Source organism: Scatophagus argus, chromosome 7 (genome assembly GCF_020382885.2).
Source record: "Scatophagus argus isolate fScaArg1 chromosome 7, fScaArg1.pri, whole genome shotgun sequence".
In the NCBI taxonomy this organism is placed as follows: Eukaryota; Metazoa; Chordata; class Actinopteri; family Scatophagidae; genus Scatophagus; species Scatophagus argus.
The window spans coordinates 12,678,283-12,704,279 of NC_058499.1; the positions used below are offsets into that span (position 1 = coordinate 12,678,283).

General features: G+C 42.2%; 1 protein-coding gene across 6 annotated transcripts in view; it reads right to left on the reverse strand.

Annotated features, from left to right (window-relative positions):
* Positions 1-465: 465 nt before the first annotated feature.
* mctp2a (multiple C2 domains, transmembrane 2a) overlaps positions 466-25,997 on the reverse strand; it is a 34,970-nt gene continuing 9,438 nt past the window's right edge. For 4 of the 6 annotated variants that reach the window (XM_046394651.1, XM_046394648.1, XM_046394650.1 and 1 more), the window contains exons 10-24: positions 25,004-25,180; positions 24,134-24,264; positions 23,841-24,027; positions 23,539-23,632; positions 23,326-23,428; positions 23,131-23,233; positions 22,924-23,025; positions 22,712-22,786; positions 22,292-22,411; positions 12,178-12,297; positions 11,037-11,078; positions 6,153-6,262; positions 5,945-6,054; positions 3,433-3,530; positions 466-1,296 (exon numbers count right to left, since the gene is read on the reverse strand). In XM_046394651.1, the coding sequence (XP_046250607.1) occupies positions 1,237-1,296; positions 3,433-3,530; positions 5,945-6,054; positions 6,153-6,262; positions 11,037-11,078; positions 12,178-12,297; positions 22,292-22,411; positions 22,712-22,786; positions 22,924-23,025; positions 23,131-23,233; positions 23,326-23,428; positions 23,539-23,632; positions 23,841-24,027; positions 24,134-24,264; positions 25,004-25,180 (1,632 nt within the window). In that variant the 3' untranslated portion in view covers positions 466-1,236. Of the gene's footprint in view, positions 1,297-3,432; positions 3,531-5,944; positions 6,055-6,152; positions 6,263-11,036; positions 11,079-11,200; positions 11,639-12,177; positions 12,298-22,291; positions 22,412-22,711; positions 22,787-22,923; positions 23,026-23,130; positions 23,234-23,325; positions 23,429-23,538; positions 23,633-23,840; positions 24,028-24,133; positions 24,265-25,003; positions 25,181-25,997 lie in introns of those variants that run through there. The other 2 variants (XM_046394652.1, XM_046394653.1) reach the window with 2 other exon arrangements.

Consider the following 25,997-nt stretch of genomic DNA (forward strand, 5'->3'; position numbering starts at 1 on the left):
ATTTCTTTTGTACGTAAACGAAATGTGGATAAGAAAACTGACAAAGGATATACTGCATCCCTCTACTCGGAAAAACTATTGTGGAGAGACAAATGGAAAAACCAGAGTATGTGTGTGTGTGTGTGACCATTAGATAGGCCAGGTGATTTCAGTGGAAATGTAAAGCACTAAGTGCTGAGGATGGAGAGAGCACTCTCTGCGAGATGAGCTCTTTCTCTCTCATCTGGACCCTGTTATTGTGAGAAGGCAACAAAGCAATGCATTAGGAAGCACACTGGAGCCACACAGCTTTGATGTGAGCTCGGTAACCAAGGCGCAGCGGTGGCCGGTGTGTGAGCTCTGTTCCAATGGCTGTGTTGTGTAATCAGATGTGTTTACTGTGTATTCAAGTAAAGAGGTGGTGTAATCCATCCCCACTAGAGTGCGGTTATTAGAAAAAAAAAAAACACAGGCAAAAACAAGAGCTCAAAACTGATAAAGATTCTTTATTCAGGACTCGCACACGATACTGAGTGAAAATAAAACTCTCAAATGAATCGGCCTCACATACAGTAACATAGAAACTTTAATTAAAAAAATAAGTCAGCTGGAAATATTACACATACATATAAATATATATTTGTTGCTGAGATAAAATTGAGAAAGCTGACAACATTACGTTACATACGGTAAATCCTTACCACATAAAGAACAGTAACATTAAGATGTCCTAACATAACATTGTTGCAATTATTTGACAAACGACTGCAAGATTTATGACCTTCTGACCTTTAATTATATCAGTACACAGATTAAGGAAAAAAAAACATTCACATGGTTTGTTTTCAATAAGCGTGTTTTAACCTAAAGCAAATTTCTCAGTTTCACCAAAGTCAAAAACAAAGCATAACACTGGAGGTCTACGGTAAACCAAAACCAGCCCTTTCATTCCTTTTCTAAATTATATCCAAAGATGAAGGCTGAGCCTTGCGGCGCTTTCTTTTCTTTACCTCCAGGCTTGTGATTGACAGCACCATGTGCTGCCCTCCTAGCTGCTGCAGTTCACAGCCTCTGTCAGGGGGGGTGGCAAGTACACAAGCCAGAGAGGCTGCCCCTCAGCAGCAGGAGGCAGAGTTAGGGTGGTACGGTGGGGTGCACGGGGTCATGGGCTCCGCTGGCACTGGAGCATTGTTGTCAGGTGGACTGCGCTGTACCGTATTCAAAAGCAGACCAACCTTTCCAGCGTATCTGCGGAGCTTACCTTTTCCGCCGCGGCTGGCTTTGGCTGATGGGTGCTCTCAGAGCGCTGTGCTGCACCTGTAAAAACAAACAGGAGTTTGGTCAGAGGCAGGTAATCCGAGCTCAGTGGAGCGCACGGTAATGGCTCCCCTGAGGAGAGCTGGTGCAGGGGAAAGCGAGGCGGGCTCGCCTGTAATGAATCATTTTTTAAACACAGGAGCAGAGGGGATTAATCACAGGGAGGAAGGATTTGAAAAGTCAAGGGTTCCGTACCAGTGTACGCCCCCCTCATTCTGCACCACAATCACAATATTAGAAACAGACTTCAACTGTTGAGATGACCTGCCAGGCCAGTGAGGAAGTTGCAAACTGCATAATCACTCACTGTAAGTTCTGTCCCCTAAAGAAAACTTTCTTAAAGCCTGAGAATAGTATAAAGTGAGCCTTGTTTAAGTTACTATCATCAGCTGACAGGTAACTTTCTTCACACCTTTACAGACAACTGGCGTGACTTCGATTTCGAAAACAGGACCTGAAATGTGACATTTGAACTTACTTTTTTTCCCTGCTAGTTTCACATGTAGAATTCAAGTTCAAGATGCATTTCCTTTTCTGGAATTTCTTTGATGTCCAAATGAATTTATAAAATAAATGAATGGTGCAAGAATCATGTTCTCCCTGGCATTCAAAACATTGACTCCATTGTCCATTTTTTTTTCCAAAAATGTCACCATAATCCAAAGAGGACTGATCATAGGGTAAACTGAAAAGGAGAAGAGCTGAAAATGTGGAAAGTTGCTTTTGAAGCATGCTTGCTGAGCTCAAACAATACGGTGAATCTGTTGAATAAAGGTAAGAACTCTATGCTAATTAGCTGGTCTCCATTATTAGAATGGGAGATGGAATGTGGGAACAAAGTGACTGCCTCCTGCATCAGAACATGAAACTGTCCTCAGAACTGACAGATGCTTCTTATTTCAGGACAGACACAGTGTTGTCAGAAGTCCCCGTTTGAGGCAGACTTTGTAGATGTGCGCAGGCACTAATTGCCAAGTCACATTTGCAAGAAAGACAGGAGTCAATTTTCAGCCTTTGTAGTGTTTTGTGTCCACACCTATCTGAGAATTGAAGTTCTAAGTCAACAAAAACAAAATATGTGGTCTATTGTTTTGGGTCTCCTGTGTATATGATGTTAAGGTTATTTTTCACAGTACATAATGAAACGTACTTATTATCAATCTTAAGGGTGTTTTGTTTTTTATGATTGGAGCTATTTTTTTCAAGATGTAGTTTCTCTTTTAAACCAGGCTAAAAAGTATTGTTTCCATGAGATTTGAAAGTGAGTCATTTTCAAAGCTCAAACATTGCATCCCAATGGGGAAGAAGACATACAAAGGATTCTGAATCAAAAATGTATTCACCACCTTGTTTTGCCAACTCAGTCAGCCAAATCTCAAACAACACAGGCTCCCTCCAACATCACAGAGAAGTCAGGAATGGCTTGCTGCAGGAGGACATCAAGGGTGCAGCAGAGAAACAGACTGGGGTGAGTGTGTCTTTCCAGATCCAGACTGTCAGGATTTCTCGCTGAATTCCGTCTGCCGAGTTACCTGGGAGATGAAGGCACTGTGTGGCACTTCATTTCCTGGCCGAGCAAAATTCTCAGTCAGAGAACTGCGAGCACCCAGCACCACTTACAACACCCTGACAGCTCTCCTCAGCTCTGTGATGTAAATGCAAATGACATATCAGCCATGGCTAATATGTAATCACATATGGCACCCAGCAAGACGACTGCAGCTCACGACTACATTAATTGACTCTACCACCCTGAAGTGACTGAGGCCACATCAGAGGTTCTATGCTGACACAACAGCCAGAGACGTCAGGAGCCCTCTGCCGACCCTCGGCCAATCACCGGCTTTAATGTCACAGTGCTTCAATCAGACAGACAAAATTGCTAATAACAGACGAAGCTACAGCAATATGGCTGAGGACAGATCTGAGCATCTCCTCACCCAGGCGCCACGGCGACTACATGGAACTGCACTGAGGAATAATTGGGCCAGGGCTGCTTTAAAGGCGAGAGTCCATTAATAATCAAACAAAGCCAGAGGATATATTTCTGCAACACTTGGGAATTCTGGTACAGCAAATAATGCAGACATCTTCAGGGAATTCCCTCCCTAGCTGTATGTAAAATTGGACCCTTACCTTTTGAACATCAGAAGGCACCCTCTTGAGGAAATTCAGTATTTCATTATTGTCAATATTATATGGGTTGCGCAGCTTCTTGGTAAATTTGTTAACGCCTGTGAAAACAAGAACACATTAATAAATAAAGGTGTCACAGCAACCGGCATCTTTTTACACAGTTTTTTTTACAGTGTGAAAAATAATACTGAAGAGTTGTGTAACCAAATCTGTGTACAGTATAGAGTACTCTGTAAATGCATTGTACACTGCTGTTTCAATTGATTTCTTTACGCCAAACTGAATTCAGGCCAGAACAATACAACGGAGAGAACCATGGATAAAGCAATAGTTAATGAATAAAAACAGATGAATAATGATAACTTATTGGACTCAAAATGGTCACAAATGAGTATTGCATACTTACAAATAAACACTAAAGATTTACAAATGTGTACAATGATTTGTGAATAATTTTGAGCACAGATTTGCAATTGCACACATCCCAGATAGATATTTATATTTACACATCTGGACAACCTGCAGTCAGCTAATAGATTTAGTGCCAGCACCATCATTATCAATATATTATACTAAACATTAGATATTATTAAACCTCTACTGATAAATAATTCAAACTATTGGTATGATTCAAGCCCACTTTTGACGGCACTGCTGCCTGACTGGCTATATGAAACATGTCATCATCACTGACTTGTCACACGCGTTTCATTTTCAGTGAAGTTATCGAGCAAAGTGTAACAAAATACAGTTGATATCCAGACTCTATTGCTTCGTCCCTCCCGCCATCAGTTTCCAAATCCTAGGCAGCTTCTCAAAGTGCAATCAGCAACAAACTATGTTTCTCTGAAGTTATGAAAGAGGTTTGGTGGTAACACTTTACCCCCCCCCCCCCAAAAAAAAATAAAAATAAAAACAACAAATTGACAGTCCATCTGACTGTGGCTGTCATGTATCATTTTGTTTAGTGTTTACTTATAAAAGGGCTTGGCTGAAAACATCTCAATAATGCTCAGTAGAGGGACACCTCCTTTAGTCAAACCCAAACGTGATAACATTACACTGTCAAAAAAACAAAACAAAACAAAAAAACAAACATCCGATCTATGACCATGTAAAAAAGAAATTCTCAAAAATTGTGAAAATTCTGTGCCACCTTGCTAATATTTATCTTGTGTCTGCGCTTTTCAGTTTAGCTCAACCCTGCAGATGAATAAGGCAGCTAGTGTTTCAGCAAATATTCATCTCCTAATAAGTATTTTGTACAGTTTGATAATGTTTTTTTTGTTTTTTGTTTTTTTTTTAATGAAAGCTTTTTAATTCATACATAAACAGACAACACAGAGACCAGATCTGTCCATCACTCAATGTTGAAGTTAAAACCTGTTTGTGAAATATATGTATTCAGGTCATGATGCGTCCAATTTCAAAAAGTTTCACATGTATTCAAATTGCTCAGAAACTGTGTAAGAAATTGATCATTTGTGAGTAGCCAAATTGTGTACAGATCATTGTGCAAATTTGTAAATCTTTAATTTCATTTGAAGATCATATAATACCCATTCGTGACCATTTTGAGTCCAATTTCCCTCCATAATAACTCTACTTGGAAAAACAGGCACACAGTCATGACAACTTTTCTTCACTTTTGTTTGCTTCAATCTGATCATTTCTAGCACATCTATATTTACTTTGTACATGGCTGCATACCACAGAGAAAAAAATATCTCTGGGGTCTTGTAATGGGACCATTATATTCACAGCTTGGTACTGCCTGTACCTCAACATGCAGACAAAGAACCTAAGGACTTAAATATGTGCAAGCAACTTGAAAGGCTTGCCTTGCAACCACAGAGATGGGGGTTAACTGGGGAGGCAGAGGAGTGTCTCAGACTGTGTGTTTTTTGTTTGATATGATGGTTTTTTGGTATTGATTGTGTTGAAGGCAGCGTGGAAATACAGTGGTTGCAGGCTTACAGCTGGAGGAGGAGAGCCTGTTAAGGGCAGCGTATCTCCCTGACCACTGAGATGACTGTCTATTCTGTATGACTACAGCAGATAATGAGAGGCTAGACCAGGAGCCTACAGACTGCCCAAGGACATCATGTATTATATACAGCTTGCTACTCTACCTCTGCTTTGTTTTCACACAAACCCTAGGCCTTGCCTCTGCTGGGCTCTGCTATCAGCCCACACTGAGCAGAGCAAACCTCTGCAGCTGTCTGATCTCTGTGCATCTGCAGAGGTGTAAGAATGGCAGAGTTCTTACATTACTGTACTTCATTAAACCATGAATTTCCAGGAAGGAAGACTAAATAAGAACTGTGTTTTGCAACACTGGCATGGGCACTGATTATTATACAATTTGTAAGGATGTTTTGGGCATAGTAATGAAGGATCTATTGAGAAACAGAAAGCGGGAGTTTGTTACTTATTTAAAAAAAATGTTTTGTGTTTTTTTTTCACTTACAAATTTATGAATTGAAATTGTCTTTGCAGATGAAGAACTTACCCCATATGAGCACAATATATCGCAGTGGGATCAAATATAGTAGGACCGTTGCCACAAACAGCACCAAGCAGGCCAGGCATGACAGGAAAGGGACAGACCAGTTGAATATGCTATAAAAGAATAGTTGTGTCAGATTAAAGTGAAGTTTTTTTAAAGATCAATTTCATATAAACATGCTTTGCACGACAAAAATAAATTGTCAAATTACTTCTTTATTCGTTCTCCGATGTTTGCGATTTCCTCCAAAACATTCTGGACAACCAGCACTACTTCCTGCACCATATGTATCTTATCCATCAAGCCTTTTTTTCCAGCTTCCTAAAAATAAGCAAAAGAAAAAAAACAAAAAACATATACACTGATGAGGCACACTGTATGTCAATTGTTGGGCAGGGTAGACAAAGACCAGTTTATCTCTGTGCTATTATGTGTGATTTATCTATTGAATGGCCCATAATGAGCAAACACTGTACATCTTCAGACTATGCTTTTGAAGATGAGACAGACTCAGTGCTCAGAAGCTGTTATGTGGATGGCTGAGAGATTTCAGCTTTTGTCCGCCACATACAATAGAGCTGTTGCACAAGTGCAGCACAATCAAGACTCTCCTGGTAGATGAAAAATACACAAAATGGCCATCCGCAATCAGGCAGACTAGGCGACTTGCAGGGGCCTCACAACTTAGGAGAGATTCCATTCCAGCAGTGCGCACAGGACAAGTTTTAACATGTTTTTACAAATCTGTCAGGCCAGACTTCCAACCTACTCTAACGCTTTCTCGGCAGGAGAAAAACACTTCACCCCGCATAGAACACCAGTTGGATGTTGACTCTCTCACTCGTATCATTCTTGTCACAGATAAAAGTGTATACAGAGTATTTGCTTTTAATGCACTGACATAATAATGACTGACTCTGGCAAAGCAATAAGTCAACATGTGAGGGGGGTTGAAGGGTTTGTCTCAAAATGAAATAAATGTGATCACATCAAGGCTGGAAATAATGATGAGTGTGAAGCCTTCCAGGGGCAGTGGAGTGACTAGAGATAACACAAGTAAAACAAGCTAAAGAGGGCTGAGAAGCCTCACATCAAAAGCAGGAAATAATGACAGGAATGATGACAGAGGGCAGGAGAGGAAGAGCGAGAGGGAGAAGGGGAACGAGGGTGTTGGGGGAGGGCGCTCTGATGGACCCTCACAGGAGGCCTGAAGATGTCTATATGTTTATGTTACAAGTCATCCGCAGCCGCAGCCTGTGCGCATTGACAGGGTCCAGACAGAATGCCTTTATCAGAGCTTCATGAGGCAGCCCCTGGGAACACACTGTCTGCCAGCACAGAGAGACTCCCCACTGTCAGGCCTACTCTTCTCCACGAAAGGCGCAGGAAGAGAGCAATTCCCACACTAACAGAGCCTCCCACACTGGGCTCGGATCTGGACAGACACAGGAGGCTCAGCACTGTCCAAAAAAGGAAAAACTATCACAAATATGCTTTCTTTGAGATTAACATCTCATGGTCTCATCAGAGGACTATCTGTGTTTATGCATCCACTCCACCACACTGCACTGGGAGGGTGTGTGTGTGTGTGGGCTGGGGTGGTGGTGTGTATGTGTGTGTATGTGTGTATGTGTGTGTGTGTGTGTGTGTGTGTGTTGGGGGTGAGGGGTGGTCTGGTTATGTGAGACTAGGTGTTAATTGAGCTATTTATCCTAAGTTTATTTTGAAAGCGGGGAACACTGTAGAGTCTGCTGAAAGCCATTACAATCCGTGTCAGTGAGCTCCTGATGGACCCAGAGAGCCATGTATTGGGAAATGATAGCACACTTGATATGGAGCCTCATCAGTTGGGCTCACTTTCCTTTTCCTATTTTCACTGAAACTTGTTTAAGTGACCCAATTATATGATTTAGAATTCAAACGTAATAACAGATATGAGCATTACTTAAGTGGACACACACACACGAGAGGTAAATTTTTCCAAACATGCAACTCCAGCAGGAAATAAAAGGAGGAAACCATATTGGCTTTCATTTCTAAAAGGAAAAACAGACAAATAGATGTACTCTGCATCAAGAGGCAGAGCTCTCATCATTATCATTATTCATATGCTTTGAGATTCTTGAAATCCTCCATCTCCTTAGCGACCAAAACTGAAGTCCTTTCCACATTAATCATTTGATGATATTCTTCATCTCTGTTCATTTCTCTTTTCAGTGTGTTCATGAGTGCAGAGAAAACAAAAATAAATAAAAGATCTCCTTCTGAAATGGAAAAGGATGGGTAAACTGGGGATGGACTAAATGAATCCTAAATGTCTACTGATTAGAAAACCTGTGTGAAATCATATTCTCATTTCAGATAAAATTGTAAAAGCTTCCTTTTAAGGTGCAGTAATGGAAACCAATTTGATCTCTTGCACAAAGGTAAATATACTCTCAGAGACACGTGGGGTGTTATCAAAGACTGGAAAAAGCTCATTTAGCATCATTTTAATTAGAATAAACGTGCCAAATTTGAATTCTCAGACTGAATTTTTTTTTTTTTTTGGACAAAGATAAGAATTGCATCTAAATGAAAAACACCTGTGTTTCTGGCAAATGATCTCACATGAAGCTAAAACAAGCTAACAAACAATTTGCTGGGATAAAACACAGAAACAGCTCTCGGAGGCTTTAATGCGTTGGTGGGTCCATGTGCGGCGCTGCTCTCATCATGCACGCCACAGATCATGACATGGGAAGTCTGTTTGACTGGTGTGTTCAAGGAGACCCAGTGGTGACTCTTGACCATCGGGTGAGAGATGGAGCAACCCCCCAGCCCAGTCTAGCACCCCGACAACCACCTCCTCACCCTCCCCCCCCGTAACTCCCCTGGGCTACAGGCTCTGGGAGCAAGTCAACCGCGGACCAGCACTGCCAGCCGGAGGGCAAGGAAATCTTCCCTGTTCATTTCTATTGGAGATCTATGGACTTGTTTTGTCTCTCTGTTTCTTTATGTTATGATTAAATATTGTCTATCTGTACAACTGATACCTAAGGCCAAAGGGAAGTCACTTTGCCCACACATAATTTGTAAGCTGTCTCTTTCCCTGAGGACAGATTTGTTCACAGGCAGAGAATCTGTTCTGTATTATCCTGCTGTAACATTGCCTTGCCTTTCGTCTCTCTTTAACGTCATGCCTTCACATTCTAGCTGCTCTGTCTGAGGTCTAAATATTTCCTTCCTCAAGGGGAAAAAAAGGGGGATAAAAACATATTTGAGTGGTAATCATAACCTTCTCAGAGGGAAAAGCCTTTATTCACATGTTACAGGAAAGACTAGGGGAAAAAAGCAAAGGCTTTGAAGACATCAAATTTAACACTGATCACTCTTTAACCCCAAATATTTTTAAAGAAGACTTTGATAGGAGGTGTAAAGCTACACTGCTTGATCTAACTGCATGATATCACATTCAAGTGACAGCAAGACCATAACAAGACTTTCAAATAAGCCACTTTAAATTAAAGCTGACAGCTTAAAACAAACATGGGTGACTGCTTAATTAGTAAATGAAAGGAGGTATTTCATTTCCTCAGAGTGTGAAAGGGCTTAGGGAAGCTCATGGAAAACCTTTCAAATAGCTTTAAAGGCTGAGTGCATACACGTACACGTAAAATGTTTTGAGAGAATCCTAAACCTTTCTAAAGACGCTGCCAATTCTTACTATTCGTACTAAAAAAGTAAAGATTCCTGTGTTATATGAGGTTTCAAGGTAAAGACAAATGTAATAACCATTCTACATAGCAGGTGATATTAAATTCAATGCATAAATGTAAGCCAGTCTGATACAACACTCATAAATACACTGAATTTTCTGTATGACTGCTGTTTGTTCAAACACCAGTTTGCCTGTTTTCCTAGCAATGATAGCAAGCGCGGCTTACCACTTTGTGTGTGCAGACATATCATGCAAGCTTCATCTGTGAATTAGCCCATCCTTTCAGACAGGATTTAGAGGATGTGCCAGTGTTTTTAAAGGAATCTGGCTTTTTTCATAGCCCCAGGTCATCACAGCAGAATATATTGAGCGCATTATGGATATGAATCCTGGGCCTAGACACGCAGCACAAGGGTCATTGCTTGGAGGCTTTGCGTTAGCTCCACACTTCATTGCCATAAAGCAATAATACACATCTCTGTTAACTCTTCCTTCTTTACAGAAAACAGTGGGATGAGCGTAATTGAATATTGTGTGCTGTGGGGAAGTATAATTTTCAGGCTACTTAAAGATTTCCTGTTGTTTTGTTTTTCAAGAGACACTAGAGACATGTATTAATAAACATCATCATTTATGATTTCTCACAAAAGAAGAAGTGAAAATGACTGATAACCTTTGGGGCAAAGTCTGGGTTTGCTGCTGTGTTAACTGTGCTTTGTTCATTTGTTCTGGTAGTAAAAGGTCATTTTCACTGTGACTATCACATTTAGACAAAGATACAGAAAAAAAAATGCACTGATTTTATCCCCAACAGCTGTGCAAGATCTAATTGATGGTGCTGTTTAAATTTGATTTATAGATTTTCAAAGGGCTGCAGTATCTCGGGTTAGTACATTTGTAGAGTGACACCGAATACCCAGAGGAACAGAATAAAGAGTTACATGCTACAACTGTCTCATGGATGTTGCCCTCATTTGGGATGCAGGAAAATATTTCTATTCTTAGTTAGAAAAGAGCCTCTGAGAAGTAGCTGTCATCGTGACTATACTAAAATACTGACGAGAACCGGTATGGCAAAAGAGTATTAATTTGTAAAGGACTGTATAGGATATTTGTTGAAGGGTTACAGCTATTTGTTGAACTAGGAGTGTGTACTCACTAACAGTGGAGAGTATGTTATGTGATTAACTATTCAGAAGGGAATATTACAAGGAGCCACACTTCTCATAAGCCCGAGACCAGTTCTCCACAAGAAACGTCACCATAAAATGTTCACTCAGTGTTTATGATTAACCTTAAAACATACATTTATATTCATAGTGATACTGAGATCTGATAACTTTCCACCAAAACATATTATCCCTTAAAATGTTAGAAAGAGACAAGATAAAATACCTTTTCGTCTTCCTCTTCGTCGTCACCCATGCTCATGTTCACCTAAGAGAAAATAAAGGGTAGTGGGTGATTTCAAACGAATGGGACATGTGGGCACTGGAGCATTTTTAACAAACACCTAGTAATGAAATTTTCTTTGAGTACATTCACCCCTATTGGGAGAGGCTTGTTTCCATAGAGACTGCATCACAGGGGTGACCTCACACAAAAGGAGAGGTGAAAGAGGGCCTTCCTCACAAGAGCACTGTCACACTAAAGCAATCTCATTTCTCCACAACATAAGCACACAGAAAAACAGAAAGAGGGGAAAAAACACATTTAATTTGGATGCTGTTGCCTAGATCACTTTATATCAAGTCATCCCTGACCCCAATGTGGTGCACGCTGTGACATTGCCTGGGAACAGAGCTGTGTCATTGCCGGCCAGAGGGTCACAGAGGGGTGGCAGAGTCTCCACATTGGATATGAGGGCGAGCCTGGGCTTTAACATTGCCCAGGGACGGCATCTTTGCCAGCAGCCATAAACACAATCACCGGGCTGGGTATGTTGCTTTGGGGATGGTGTGTGAGAAGGCCAGGCCCCTGGCTGGCCGACGAGAAGGCTTACAACACAGCGAAATTGGGGGGCAGTCAGAAGTGTGAACAGCATTAACCTTCACAGACAAGTGTAGGGCAAACATAATTTCCATAACAGTAGGTCGAGATAGTGGTATGTTGCGAGGAGAACTATACCCCTGCATTTACAGTTGTGGTGAGACTACATCAACAGACTATAGGCTATACATACTGTACATTTCATTTTAGTGACTTCTTATTGCTTGGTGTTTTATTGGGCCTCTGGAGACAATGTTGAAACTACTTCAAATAGCTATAAAACATGTGAAATGCTGCTACAGCCGACTGTACTGTGAAATGATTTTATAGAACAGCTCCTGTATTATACAGGACACATGCAAGTGTAAAAAGTTGTTAATTGACATCACTGGAAAAGTGCAATTTGCCCAATGCATGCCAAAAGGATTTCATTCCATCAGTGTGTGACCAGAGGTGGGTTAACATACAGATTGAATTTTCACTGTAACAGCATGCGTCTACAGATGTATGGATGAATACTGAGGAGTGTGGAGCACTCGAGACTCACTAGGTCCTGGCTGGAGCTTGCCTTCCCTGCAGAGAGCTGGAAGTAGTGCCATCCAATGAGTAGAAGCAGGAAGAGGGGCAGCATGAAGAGCTCCCAGTGCCACACCGTCACAAGGAAGATCTGAGAAGACAGGACATGACAGTATAACGCAAATCCCATCACACTATAGCGGGGACCCAGCTTTCAAATCTCAGCAAGCCTGCTCCCAAAACAAAATATATAATGGATTTAACCACATCCTAAATCTCATGAAAAGCACTACAGACCGTAAAGCCTCTGAGATTTACAGCCGATGGCAATAGATTTTACTCTTAGTGGTTTGAAAGTAACAGACATTCAGGGACAACTTTTAATATCTTAAAATCCTATTTATATACACCAGTAACACCGCGCTGGCAGAGTGCCTTACTGCAGAACAGAAAGTATGACATGGATAGGCATGGTATGCTGTCTTTTAACTAGCACATCAAATCCTCTTAGATTCGGAGGCAGCGAGGCTCTCTGACGAGGCGCATATGGCAACAGGAGAAGCATTTGCAACATTTACCCCCTCCGTGGCGATGATACTGAGAAAAGCCAAGACCCCTGGTAGAAATAAGATGGATCACACTGAATGAGTAATCCCTCATAATTCTGTAAAGGAGTAGTGCTAAGCACGTTGCACAACACCCACTGCATTTCACAGCAGAGCACTAATTGGACGGCTGCATTTAAACCCATTTAGTGACAGCCTAATGAGTCTGTCTCCAACTGAAATTATCAGGAATGTGTGAGGAGGATCACACCAGCAGGTTGACAGGGATGAAATAAAAATGTCCCCCACAGCAAGCTGAATCTTAAAGTCTATTGTAGTGTGATCATGCACCAATACACCAAACATACGGTCCACTTTCACTTACCACAGACATCTTCAACAGTGGAAATTTAAAATCTTTCCCATACTTTATATACATTTTCTCAAATTAACACGTCCATTCCGACTGAGTAAAAATTAATTTTACTTTCTTAACAAGTTGGGCATTTTTTTTTGTTTGTTTGTTCTTCTTTTGCAAAGTTCATTTGGAAGCGCTGAATATAACTGCTAGTGTGAACCTACATGATGGTAGAACTGTGCAGTCCAGGCTCAGAGAGCTGGAGGCTGCTTAGAGTATGAACAATATGTTCGAGTTAAGCCTGAGACAGGATGTGAAGCACTAGGGCCTTCAGGCCTCAATAGCAGGCCTGTAAACAGCAGACTGCTCCTGTCATAGCAACCATGCAGAGTCCATGCATGTTGCTCTGGGGGCCAGTCTACCTACTGCCACACCAGGTCTAGGTTCAAACGGCCACCAGGGAAACGTGAACCATGAGTAATGCAGACAACACTGTGGCCCAACAGCCCCAGGCTTTGCCAATGTACTGCTTATTATCCCTCAGTATAACCTGGGAGATGGTGGGTGAGTCGGAGCGTCATGCAGAAACACAGCAGGGTGACAGAGAAATAGAGAAATGAACAATATGTTATTGCTATTTTTCACAAAAGCTCATTTGAATTACGTATGCAGCAACAAACTAGAGCGGGTGGGGGATAAAAAAAAAAAAAAAAAAAGGTAAACAATGAATATGCATGATGTGGAGAGGTAGCTGCAGTACATCTCCTCCCTGTTATGAATAACCTACGTCATGTGTTGTCACCTCAGTTCCCATGAGGCGATTCAAAAGCGACGCTCCCCTCACCCCAGAGGAATTCAGCTGGACAGGTAGCTTGTCATATTCCCAGCATTCGTATAAAAAAGGAAAAAGAGGGGGAAATGTGCCTGGAAACTGACATGAGCCCAGCAGGAATGTTGAACCTCCTTGCCCTCCCTGCAAAAGCTGCTACATTAACCACTAAAGTCTAATTGCTTGGTCTCTGTCTTCCTGTGCAAGTCAACAGAGGGAGCCAATTCATTTCCACCCAGGGAGTCGGCAGAGAGAATCTGTCACAGGTATTCATAATCGCCCACTAATGCAAATTTCTGCTCACCACGTTCTGGCTCAGTGGACAAGATAAAAGCCTACAGAAATACAATGCCTCGTGTCTAAACTGAGTGCTTAAATGAGGGTATAAACCAAAACTGTCAGAAATATCTCCTCAATTCCTCCCTCATGGTATGTCAGCCCATGTGTTCAGGATTTACATGCTTTTTTTACACTAATAAAAACGATAGAGAGAAACATCTGGGAAAACCTCTCAGATTCCTTCACTCAGGTGCACAGACTGCAACTTTGCCGTCAGATATCCCGCAGTAATGAGAAGAGGCAGGACTATAGCTTCCCCTTGTCTCCTCGCATTCTCCAGAGTTTCTGTGAAATGGAGACAGAGCTAATTCCCCACTAAGTGGTTTATGTTTTATTAGCACGCAGCTGAGTGATTAAAGGACAAGTTGGACAAAGTGTAACCTTTCAGGTATAAGGGTAAATTTGTATAAAATATAATCCACATTTTAATTGCCGTCAAAGATGATCTCCATTTCAGTCTTAAGGGCCTGACTGTGTATTTTTTCATCCGTCAACAAATTACGCATGACAAGAAAAATCTTGGCCTTTTACGGCAATGCTAATATGTTGCATGAGCACTAAAACAGTCATTTATTTAACCTAAAAGGACATAAAGCTACAAACAAAAGCAAGGGAGGTGATAATTAATGATATACCTGAGCATTTAGGTTTACACACAGCAGAACTGGATAACGAATGACTGGTAATTGAACAAGTGTTAGTATGTATGTATGGGAGGAGTGTCTCTAATGTACAAAACCTCCCTTGACAAACACCATTTAGCTGAAAAATGTCTGTATGATTATGCACAGGGTGTCTAGGGAGAAAAAAAAGAATGAATTAATAAAACTATTAGCACACGGTGGAGGAGATGATGGAGATGCACTCTCCTTAGCCACCTGTAAGCGCTTGGAGAAGGGGGCAACCCTGGGCAGAGCAATTCTGCCAGCAGGGTTAAGAACAGCCTGACAGATTTGTTTTATAGTGCCATTAATATGATTCCACTAAATGCATTCTGCGCCTTCTCATGCAGATCCCCTGGCCAGCAGAATCCAGCACCTAATAATAAAGCACTCAGCGATTAAAAGTGTGAATAAAATAACTTAAAGCTGAGCAAGCATGGCAGCTCCCACCACCCACACTCTCCCAGGAGAGGGAGAAGGGATCGTAGCAGGAACAAAGGGACAAAGACACCCTCCATAAGAGTTCCTACCATCCTGTAAATTGATTAAGAGAGAGGGGGGGGGTGGCCCAGTCTACCAACCCAAACTACTGATTGGCAGACATACCACCAGACTGCAAGGCTGCCAAATACTCTGCTTATACACTACAGCAAACAACGGGCTATAAATATAGGCTTCACATCAGTATAACACACATAATACTGTTGATGAGTCAAATTAATGTATATTCACAGCACACGGGGCCGCACAGTAGCGTTGCTGTAAAAAGAAACGGCTAACTGAACGCCACCCTCCTGCTTCACAATTTCCAGTATTTTTAAAGGTGGTAGGTTTGAAAAATACCCTTATTTTTAAGACTGTGTACCATCCAAAAACACATAAGATTTAATCTTGGCTTTATCTTCACCACTCAAATTCAGTTGCACTCCAACTGGAAAGCTAAACAAAGCGAGAAGAGCGCCAGCCAGCATTATGAGGGTCAGTCATGGGGGCCGTGGACGGATGCCAGATTACGTGAACATATACTGAAAGAGTTTAACAAGGCTGACTACAGGCTGCAGGGTTTGTGAATGTGTGTGGTTGTCTGCGTGTATGCATGTTGTTTTCAGTGTGAAAGAGCTGAATAAAAAAAAAAAGGACAGAATCCGCATGTGTATCTACGTGCAAGTAAGGAACATATAAAAATTAAGAAAATAAATTAAAATGATCATCATTTTAAAATAATAAATAGGAAGCTCTATAAAACCTTGAACAGCCTTTACTCTGATGGAGATGTTCTTATTCTGGGTGAAATCGAGGGCAATAAAAAATAATCTGTATTACTTCCTCAATTAAAATACAAAAAAAGAGATTAATAATGAATCAAAGGCACAAGTAGCAGCTCAGCACACAGAGGTCTTATTTTTTATTATTTTTTAATTTTCTTTTCACTCAGGCTGAAAAAGAGTCTGTCTGAGGGCTTATGTTGGGGACAGGAGCGGCAGGCTTTAAAGTAGCTGTAAACGCAGAGCAATGAGACATGTAATTTGTGTTGAGCTTGGGCCAGTGTGGGGACAGGCTTTCAGGGGGTGTCGAAGGCAGAGGAAGCACAGATAAGATTTCACTTCAGGGCAGGTAGAGTGTGTGGGCAGCTATGGTGCTCTGAGCTAACGCTGAATAAATATTTCACATATGCTCAGCTCAAGTCTTATCGACTGGGGAGAGAGAGGGAAATAGAGGAAGAGGGGGGAGAGAGAGAGAGAGAGAGAGAGAGAGAGAGAGAGAGAGAGAGAGAAAGAGGCTATATTCGAGTGAGAGCAATAAAATGGGGAATCTCATGTCCCTCTTCAGCGGGGAGGAATCAGTTGTAAAGGTTCTGGAGTGCTATGCAATTTACAATTCAATTTTTAAATCAAATACGGACACAGTAACGTTGTTATTTACTGTACTAAAGTTACTTAAGTTAAGTCAAGTGGCTAGTTTTCCACTTTGTTTAGCTGACAAGTACTGCTATTATTTTGCTTTATGATAACTTAATAAAAAAAACAACAAAAAGCACATATTTTAGTAAGTACGCCCTTTGCTTGGATGTCAGTATAGAAAATATATTGCGAAGGTAAATCTGCCAGAACGGTGTGATATAATTCACTCCATATACTGTTCACAAATTTCTCTAATTTGTACACAAAAAGTTAGCCTCAACAAAATAATACCACAGCTTGAAAGGATGCCTGCACAGTTCACAGCAGCTCTTTTTCAAAGCACTGAGGAAGAGCAGCCGTGTGAGGCTATGCATTAGCATTTGCTCACAGGGGCCAGCTCTGGCCGTTGTCTCCCTGACTGTCTGACACATGCCAGGGCCAGAGTAGCACCAGTATGAGGCTGGAGCGGGGCAGTCAGCGGGGGCCCCGTGGTGCCTGTCAGTGGAGGCTACACTGACCCCACATTCCGGCACTGGCCACTAGTGTTTAATCCGTGTCGGGAGCGTTAACACTGAGCGACCTCCTGGGTGACAGATCTGCCATGCGAGCCTTTTCCCCTGAGGAGGTGGGGAGGGAGTGGCATAGACTCTCTCTCCCTGTCAGCTCGGCTCACACGCACGTTAACGCGTCGGGGCCAAGACTGGCCCCGGAACAGCCACGCACAAGGGCGGACAGGTCGCCGCCGCAGCTGCCTGGGGAGAGGTGTCCTCTGTGACTAGGAAGGTGGCAAGTATGTTAAAGGCAGTCATTATGATATGGCACACACAATGGGGTTAAACACATAGCATACTTCATCTAAGATGAAAACATGTATTACATAAAACAGTCAGTACAAGTGTGGCAGATGCACTGATAAAACCGTGTGTTCTCAGGAGTCAGTCTGTTTATTCAGTCATCTACTCTCTACCTAACTGTTCTTAAAAGTTACCTCAACTGTTTAATAATGCTAAATAAAACAATGAACTTGGTTAGATTAAATTAAACAAAATGTTCTCTCTAAACTGAAATTCATGTCCAACAAGACATAAAATGGGAACAATTTCATAGCTCTAATGAAATGACTATTAGCAGAGAAAACATATTAATCCTAGTAATAAGGGGACATGCTTCAAGGTTACACACTGCACTGAGCCAACCTCAAGAGCTGTCAAGTGACATTCAAGGTGGATAAATAATAACACTGTGCTAAATCAGAATGCACTGCTGAGTATTTTGCAAGTAGTCATAGCCTATCATTTAATAATTAATAGATCTCAGTCTAAAAACCATGAATACACACCATCACTGCCATCATTTTTTCCCCCTACTAGACACATTCCCACTGCACAGTCTGTGAGAACTCCCACAGCCACAGAGATGGAGAGTGTAACCCCCATGAGACCGAAGAAGCCCACTCCTTAAAGGCCTCCAACTTTTTTCCACCAGAGACAAAACAGATGCAAAGCAGAAACAAGGAGACAATTCACAGGCGCACACAGTCCTCTCGTGGTTCTCACAAAAGCTCGGCCACACTGCAATGCAGTTAACCACAAACAGGCAGATCCGAGACTCACAAAGCATCTCATTTTCAGGGACAGTGTTAACAAGAACAATTATGACAACTCTGATTATGGCTTTGATCTTGGCGGGGCTGGTGTTCTGGTTAATGGCCCCGACTGCTGTGGCTCTACACAGGTGGTCTCCCGAGACCTCTGGAGCCAGATCTGACCCTGTCCTGCCCTCATCTGGGGAGACGATGATTCTATCAGTCCCCCAAAAAAGTGCCCACTGCAGCTGCCAAGTGTGTTTACAGCTGCACCGCATCAAACATTCATCAAATGCCATCTTTACAGTGTGTGATGTGAGGCAATCAGCATTTCACAGGCTGTCATATGATGTCTAAAGCGGTTGCTAGCTGGCAATGTCAAAAAGAAAACGGTTCAAATACTCACATAAGGTATACAGGTTTCTTTCTAGTCTAACTTGTGACAGATGAGGTACCTCATATGTTAAAATATTAATTCTACTTAAATACTTAAAGCGATCTAATGACAGCAAAGCTCAAAATCAGCTTTCAAGTGTAAATGATCCTTTTTCTTTTTTTTTTTTTAAACTTTCATCCATTTCATCTAAATCAAAATTGTTCTCAACTTTAAACTTCTGAAGCAGATTAATTTGGCTGGTTAATACATGTTCATTTAGCCGTTTTTTTTTTCCTTCTTTTTTTTTTTGGCCGAAGAAACTTGTGTCTCTTGGTCTAATGCACAGAATGGAGGATTTCACTCCAAGTTGTTCCCACAAATGGCTCCTGTTGGAAAAGTAACTTATCTCCTCAGTGCCTCCCTTCACATTTGCAGCAGTGCTCTAGCTCCATCTACAGGTCCTATTCTTGTGTGCAGCAAAGAACTCTGGGTGACCCCTCTGCAGTCACTGCTGATGTATAGCACATTCATCTCGCTCAGTCTTAGTGAAAAGCACATCTAAAGGCCGTTATTTTATGAAGATTTTAGCTGTCATATTTTCTCTCTCAGAGAAAGGAACATGCTGTTGTCAAACTCTTGAAAAGCGCAGATCCTAGGCTCATTACTGTAGCATAAACAAGAAGAGGGGAAAAAAATCCAAATTTCTTGTTTATATTTCCACTCACTGATTAAAATGTTTATGAGGATTTGCCAGAACTTTGTTTAAATGCGTGAGAAAGATTTTTTCCTTTCCCCCCTTTTTTTGTTGCATTACCTAATTAGAGAAACTCCATTTTAAAACCGCTACACATTGGTGGAAAATCGAAGTCGACTTCAAACAGTTCGGACTGTTGATGAGATTGCACAATCAAAACAAGTAACCTCCAGCACTCGCTCGCAGACAGTGACAATATTGCAAGTATTTCCATTCCTCTCACACAACAACATCCAGCAGTAGCATAGTAGCATAAAACCAAATAAACCACCAATCTGTAAATGTTAAATTCATATGTTGCTGGATGTCCAGCTTTCTGATTGCCACTCATGAGGGAAAAGTTATCCTGATGTGAACAAAGACTTCTCCTCTGCCAAAAAAACAGAAAAAACTGAATGTAAATATATATTTTTTCCCATTGACTTGGTTAATGTGGACCCGAGCAGTGATCCCTCATGCAAAATTTGAATACCTTACACACCACACACCAACAACCACTTCATAATGCATACATGAATCTACATAAACAGGATACAAATGTAGACTGCATGCTGTGTGGAGGTCAGAAAATTGGCCTGTGGGACTGAGTGATATAATGGCTAAGTATTCCTGGTAAAGCACTACGCGAGCGTCCCGCAGTCCCAGTAGAAACCACAGTAGCGGTAATGCATTACAGGATGTATATGGTGTAAAAGGGTAGGACTGGTCTGCCTGCTTGATAAATAATGTATTGTAATGTATATTAAAGCTAGACCCACCACTGCAGCGTTTCCTACCGGCATACCCTGAGAAGCCCTGCACTGCCTGCCACTGTGGAAAAGAGCAGACACTAGTGGTATAATTATGCACATCTGAGAGGCAAGCAGAGGCCATCTGTCAATGTCTGAATCAGTTACCTTATTACCACTGCCTAAAGATATAAAGATAGGAGTGGGAGCTGCTTTCATTAAGGCACATGGTGGCATGCTGCTTTAGACAGCTCCAAACACTAACTTAATTGCAAATGATGACTTGGAGGAGGAGGAGTGGCTGTACAGTGGCTAGCCTTGGAGTGGGCAGGGGCACCAGTGCGGATAGTGGCATGGCACTAGGCTTGTTATGACAGTCAGTGAAGACCTCGGTGTTGCCCTCACTGAGTGTCAGACGCTAGCGTCAGTTCAGACGCTGAGTTTCCTTCCTGTTACTATCAATTACATCCCATATTTACATGCGATTTGCATGTTTCAGTGATTGTTACTCGTTGAGAATGTAATTAATCACCGAAAAAAAGAACTTTTCACTTGCTGAACTCTCGGTCTGCTGATGAGTGGGTGATGACTACACCGAGGCAGATTCACTCTGTTTGGGCAACTCTCTCCATGCACTTTTGACATTTGGAATAATTTGAAGCACACCTCATCAGAGAAAAAGGTGTACTCTGACCGCTCTGTTACTGCCTTCTTTTGAAAACACCTACCAGAGAGCTGGTGTTAGTGTCTGAAAACAGAGCAGTTGTTTCAAATAAAAGGACAAAGCGGCTGCAGTCAATGTCACAAGAGTTACCATCTTCAGTGACAGGGAGCAGATGACACATCTCACAAAAATAAGATTTGGAAGCTCGACACTACAGCAACAATGATTATCATGATGAAAACACTGGCTGTGCGAGTCTTTTCACTTCATTCTAAGATCTCTATTTGTGTGCCTGACTCCTAAACAGCAGGTGGAGTAGAAGTGGAAATGAAAGATTAGAATGTGCCACCACACACTCCCATCGCCTGCGGAGGATCTAATTATAGGTGGAAGAAGATGGCCCCATCCCGCTGACCTGTCACCTGTCAGCCTGCCTATCCTCCTGCTCTCCTGCCCATATCCCTGCCTCCAAGTCTCTCGCTATCTGCCTTCGTACACTGCACTCTTACCAAACTGTCTTCCTCTTTCTCTGCTCCAACTTTCTTTCCCAGATAGTAGCCCGCCTCCCACTCTTTTCTTATACAATCGCCTGCATTGTTCTCGGTCTTCCTGTCTGTGTGTCTGCCTGCCTGTCTTGCTGTTCTAAAGGCTGTGATACATTGAGCCTGGCCATTGCCTGGGGGGATTTGCACCTCAGGATCAGTGAGAAGGGCTTATAGAATACACCAGGTATGAATTGCATGTCATTCTGAGACATAGCAGACAGAAGAAAGGCGGTGAAAGGAGAGTTCTTCACACACCCTGTCTGTGACCGCTTCCTCACCCTGACACAGCGCTGGCAGGGCTTTCATGGCAAGTGTACACTCTTAATCATGCCATTACATGTGCTGTACAGAGGGGGATTCACAGGGTGATTTAAGATTATTTAAGCTTAGGACCTTGGATCACATACCCTCATTAAAAACAGCTAAACAGAGACATTTAAACAAGGTTCAAATCTCAGAGGCAGACTGTCACTCCTCCACCCAGGGAAGCTGAGACTGTGATCCTCCTTACACCGTCCCCCGAGTTAGGAGGCTTTGCTAAGAAGTCAGATGTACAAACGCCCAAACCCCATCCCTTCAAATACACTCTAATGTCATCAGAATTGAAGGAAAGCCAAGTGGGGTTTGATTTAAAGGATAAAGCACATCCATCACATACACATGAGACAAAAACAGAAGGCAGCCATTGTTTTTCATGGGAAAAAGACGAGCAGAGAGAGAAAATGGCTAAACCAAAGATTCTCCTCAACATCTATTTCACATAAAATGAAAGAGTTAAAACTGGGCTGCAGTGAAATGGGACAAAACTCGTTGGCCCCAAGGCTTAAAGAGACTTCATTAACGTGAGGCAATGACTTACCAGAAAGGCTATTAGACTCCGTTGCGTGCTCTCCCATTGAAAACAGCTTTTAATGTACTGTAACGTGTACAGAACTGCTGTGCTGATTTTTCGAACCCGATATATATTCCGGGCAAGAACCTGATGGGGAATAATTAGAACAACACACCGGTTAGCATCATTTGATACTGGACATAATGGTTATGACTTTCCAAAGAGGTTGAATCAGCTTTACAATCCTTTATTTGCTTCTTGTGAAGTTACATTTTTAAAGCCATTTAAACAAATTACTTTGACTATGTCCAATCCAAACTTTGACCACATGTAGCTTTGTCGAGGCTGCTTCATTGATTGGATGTGAGGGAAACACACTGGCAACCTTTTTTTTGTTCTATCTGCTGAATTCAATTCATTTTGTTCTGAAATGTCAATAGGGATTACCTTTTTGGAGAACTTCGAGTTTTCCTCCAATAATTTTGTCTCCTTTGGTTTGAAGGTTCTGATTCCAGCTCTGACCTAGGACAAAAAGGAAGAAAAAAAATAATAAACAATACACTTTATCTACTTTTTGACCTCACAGTATATACTCTTTATGTGATGTGGAATATTATCACCTTTCTAATAAGCTTGAACATATTTAGTTTGATTCTTACTTTGTTATAGATAACCTCCAGCACCAGTGTGATGGTTCCTTTTGATACACCTCCCAAGTCTTCTTTCTTCAAGAGCAGACATATCTGTTGCCCATTCTGAACCTTTCAGAATTAAATACAATGTGCATGTTGTATATTAATGTAAGACCTTTACAAACTAAATCCTGTCATAGAAGTAATGCCGAGGCTGATCACAAACATACTTACATCCAGTAATGGAATGGCCACTTTCCCCAAAAAGTTTGGGGCTTTGTCTCCATTTTCATCAAGGACAGTCAGCTCTATCACATCATGAATGTCCTTAATTGGGCTGTGACAGAAGAATTAGGAAACATCTTATCCACATTCAGATATACAGAATACAGAATAAGAGAAATGTCTTGTTTTTCCAGAAAAATTTACAATGTAAAGGCTTTGCTCCACTCTGGATTGAGGGTCTTGTAGACTGTGTGAGTTTGAAGTCTGCTGTTACCGAGCTCAGCAACACATAAGGTGTTGCTTTTTCCTGTAAATGACAAAGAAAAAGAAAAGAGAGTGTAAAGAAAAGGCCATGACCATATGAATAGCACAGCAGAGAAGTGATTCATAGAGAAGTGAATCATTGTTGCTGATTACCATTGAGGTCTGCTGCGGGAAGATCGTTTGCCCTTATAACCTTGACCTGAAGGAAGCCAACCTCCCCCATACACTTGTGTGAGTTCCTTAAGCACTGAAAAATGAAAACATGAGATATTACAAAGGCACCGCATAACATTGCATTCTCAACACCTGATGTGTAACTGAATGACATCAGTGTTATTGTACATGCAATAATTACTCAATCAGCTGACATAAGGATCCATACTTAAAAAATATCAACATTTGTGAACTCTGTTTGCACATAAAAATAAACTAAAATACACCAAAGACGATCTTACAAATTTCTCCATGACTGTGTCTCTCTCATTAGGCTTTTCCAAGGTAGCTGTTTCAACGTCAGAGATGGAGACTCCCCAGCAGGGTCTCAGGGTGACCAGAAACACCAGCCTGCCCTTTCCTGGGTCCAGCACATGATTGTAGAGCTGCCTCTCATTAAGTGGTAGTCTCGATAGGTCAATCTCAAACCTGAGACACAAAGGGAAAATAGTTCCATTGAAATGCATAAGGCCAAATCGTTCTGTGGAGGAGCCAATGCGAGCAAAATTAACATTACCCGCCAAAAAATACTCACATCCCCCATGATTCCTCACCCTTCCTCCCTCTCTTAGAGAACACCTCCACCTGCAGAGGTTCCTGGTTATCTTCAAACTGATTGAAGTCAAACTGTTCTCTCCATTGGGGATTGGCCTGAATGCAAAGGTTCTGAGGGCAGAAAAGGAATAGATTCAGCACATACAGTAACATGGAACCAGACACACACAGGCGCGCGCACACACACACACACACACACACACACTTTGATGCAATGTCAGGTTTAATGCATTATCAGACTGAGCTGCTCCTGCATGACAGGTGGATTAAGTCTTCATTCAGTTCAACCAGAACGAGCCAGGAGAGGAGAAAGGGATGTGTGTACCGTGTATGTGTCTCTATTTGTGTGTGCTTGTATGTGTACACCTCAGTAGCCACTCTGGGATTGTAAACACTGACAGCTTCCAATTAGAATCAGCTTTGTCCAACAAACAAACAAGCAGAGAGGAAAGCGGAGAGGTTTACAAAGAAATAACACGACAACACAAGACAAGTGCACCGTAGAATCATCAGGGGGGGAGGCCAACAAGTACAGGTAGATGAACAGGGCATGCTGGGTATGCAAATGAAGGCAATGAAGCCCAGCACCCGAAGCAGAGGGAGAAGTGAGTGGCAGCCTTGCCCAGTCTAATGAGCTGCCTCTGCCATGGCCCAGTGAGCCAAGGTGGAGGTGAGTCACTGACAGGCACCTGCTGAGAGAGAGAAGCGGGGAAGTAGGAGATAGGGGCTGGGAAGAATTATCTGAAGTATAAAGAGCACACATTAAAAAGACAGAAGAGCATGAGAAAAAGGGAGTGTGGGAGAAGTTGGAAAAAAGAGAGACTTTTAGAAAGAGAAGAAAAAGTCCAACCTTGCTCTTGTACTTCTGATCACCGAGACGAAAGCGGACGTAAATGTCCCCTTGGCCATACTGCGGCAGGTCCTGTCCCTCCACCAAGGTGATACCAAGCACCCCATTCCACATCTGGCTCTTCAGCTGATTCTTTGGCATTTCAGCAGGCCGCTGGGTTGGTGTGGCCTGGTTCTGCTGCAGGGCAAACATAAACACAGACAGATTTTCTTTTTAAGGCACTGTGTATGGAAACTCTGTGCAGTACCCCTCTGTTTACCTGCTCCTGCCACGATCTGGCACCTCATCATGTTCACAGAGTGCATGAAAGTAGGACAAAGGTTTACACTATACAGCACATCTCTGTTGGAGCACATTAGCACATCTCTACTGACAGGCAAGCCACACCATGGAGGCTCCTGGAGAGAGAGGAAGAGAGGGACGTCAGCGAGCAGCCAGATGTCCCTGGCTGTGACAGTCCCACTCATCACTGGCTCCCAGACTGAGTGTGGGGAGGCAGGACACTTGGCATACTGCACAAGAGACAGCAGGCAGCAGTGAGTAATGATGCAAACCACACAGCTCTCTCATCAGCAAATTATGCATACATGAAGCATGTATGGCCAGCATCAGAGTTTACTGCATGTTGGCAAATTCAACAAATTTTAATTTAACCAACAAAATCACAAAATCTTTTCTACTGAAGTGAATCTACAAAACAAATAAATATGTTGTGAATTCAAGAACTCTTTGGAAATCGTGGACAAGCCCAACAAATAATCCACTTCTCCTGCCGTGTGTCACAGAGGGAGTGAGAGAGAGAGGCCTTGATATGTTTCCATGTTAGAGTTCCCGTGAGGCCATGCGGTGATAGGCCAGGGCTGTAAAAACAAACAGCAGAGAGGTTGTGTAGGGCTGACTGTAATTAAAGAGCAGGACCGTAATCTGCTCTAGCCTCTTTGATTGCCCAGCTCCTTCGACTGCCCCGGCGACGCTGCTTCAAACGGTCCCTCTA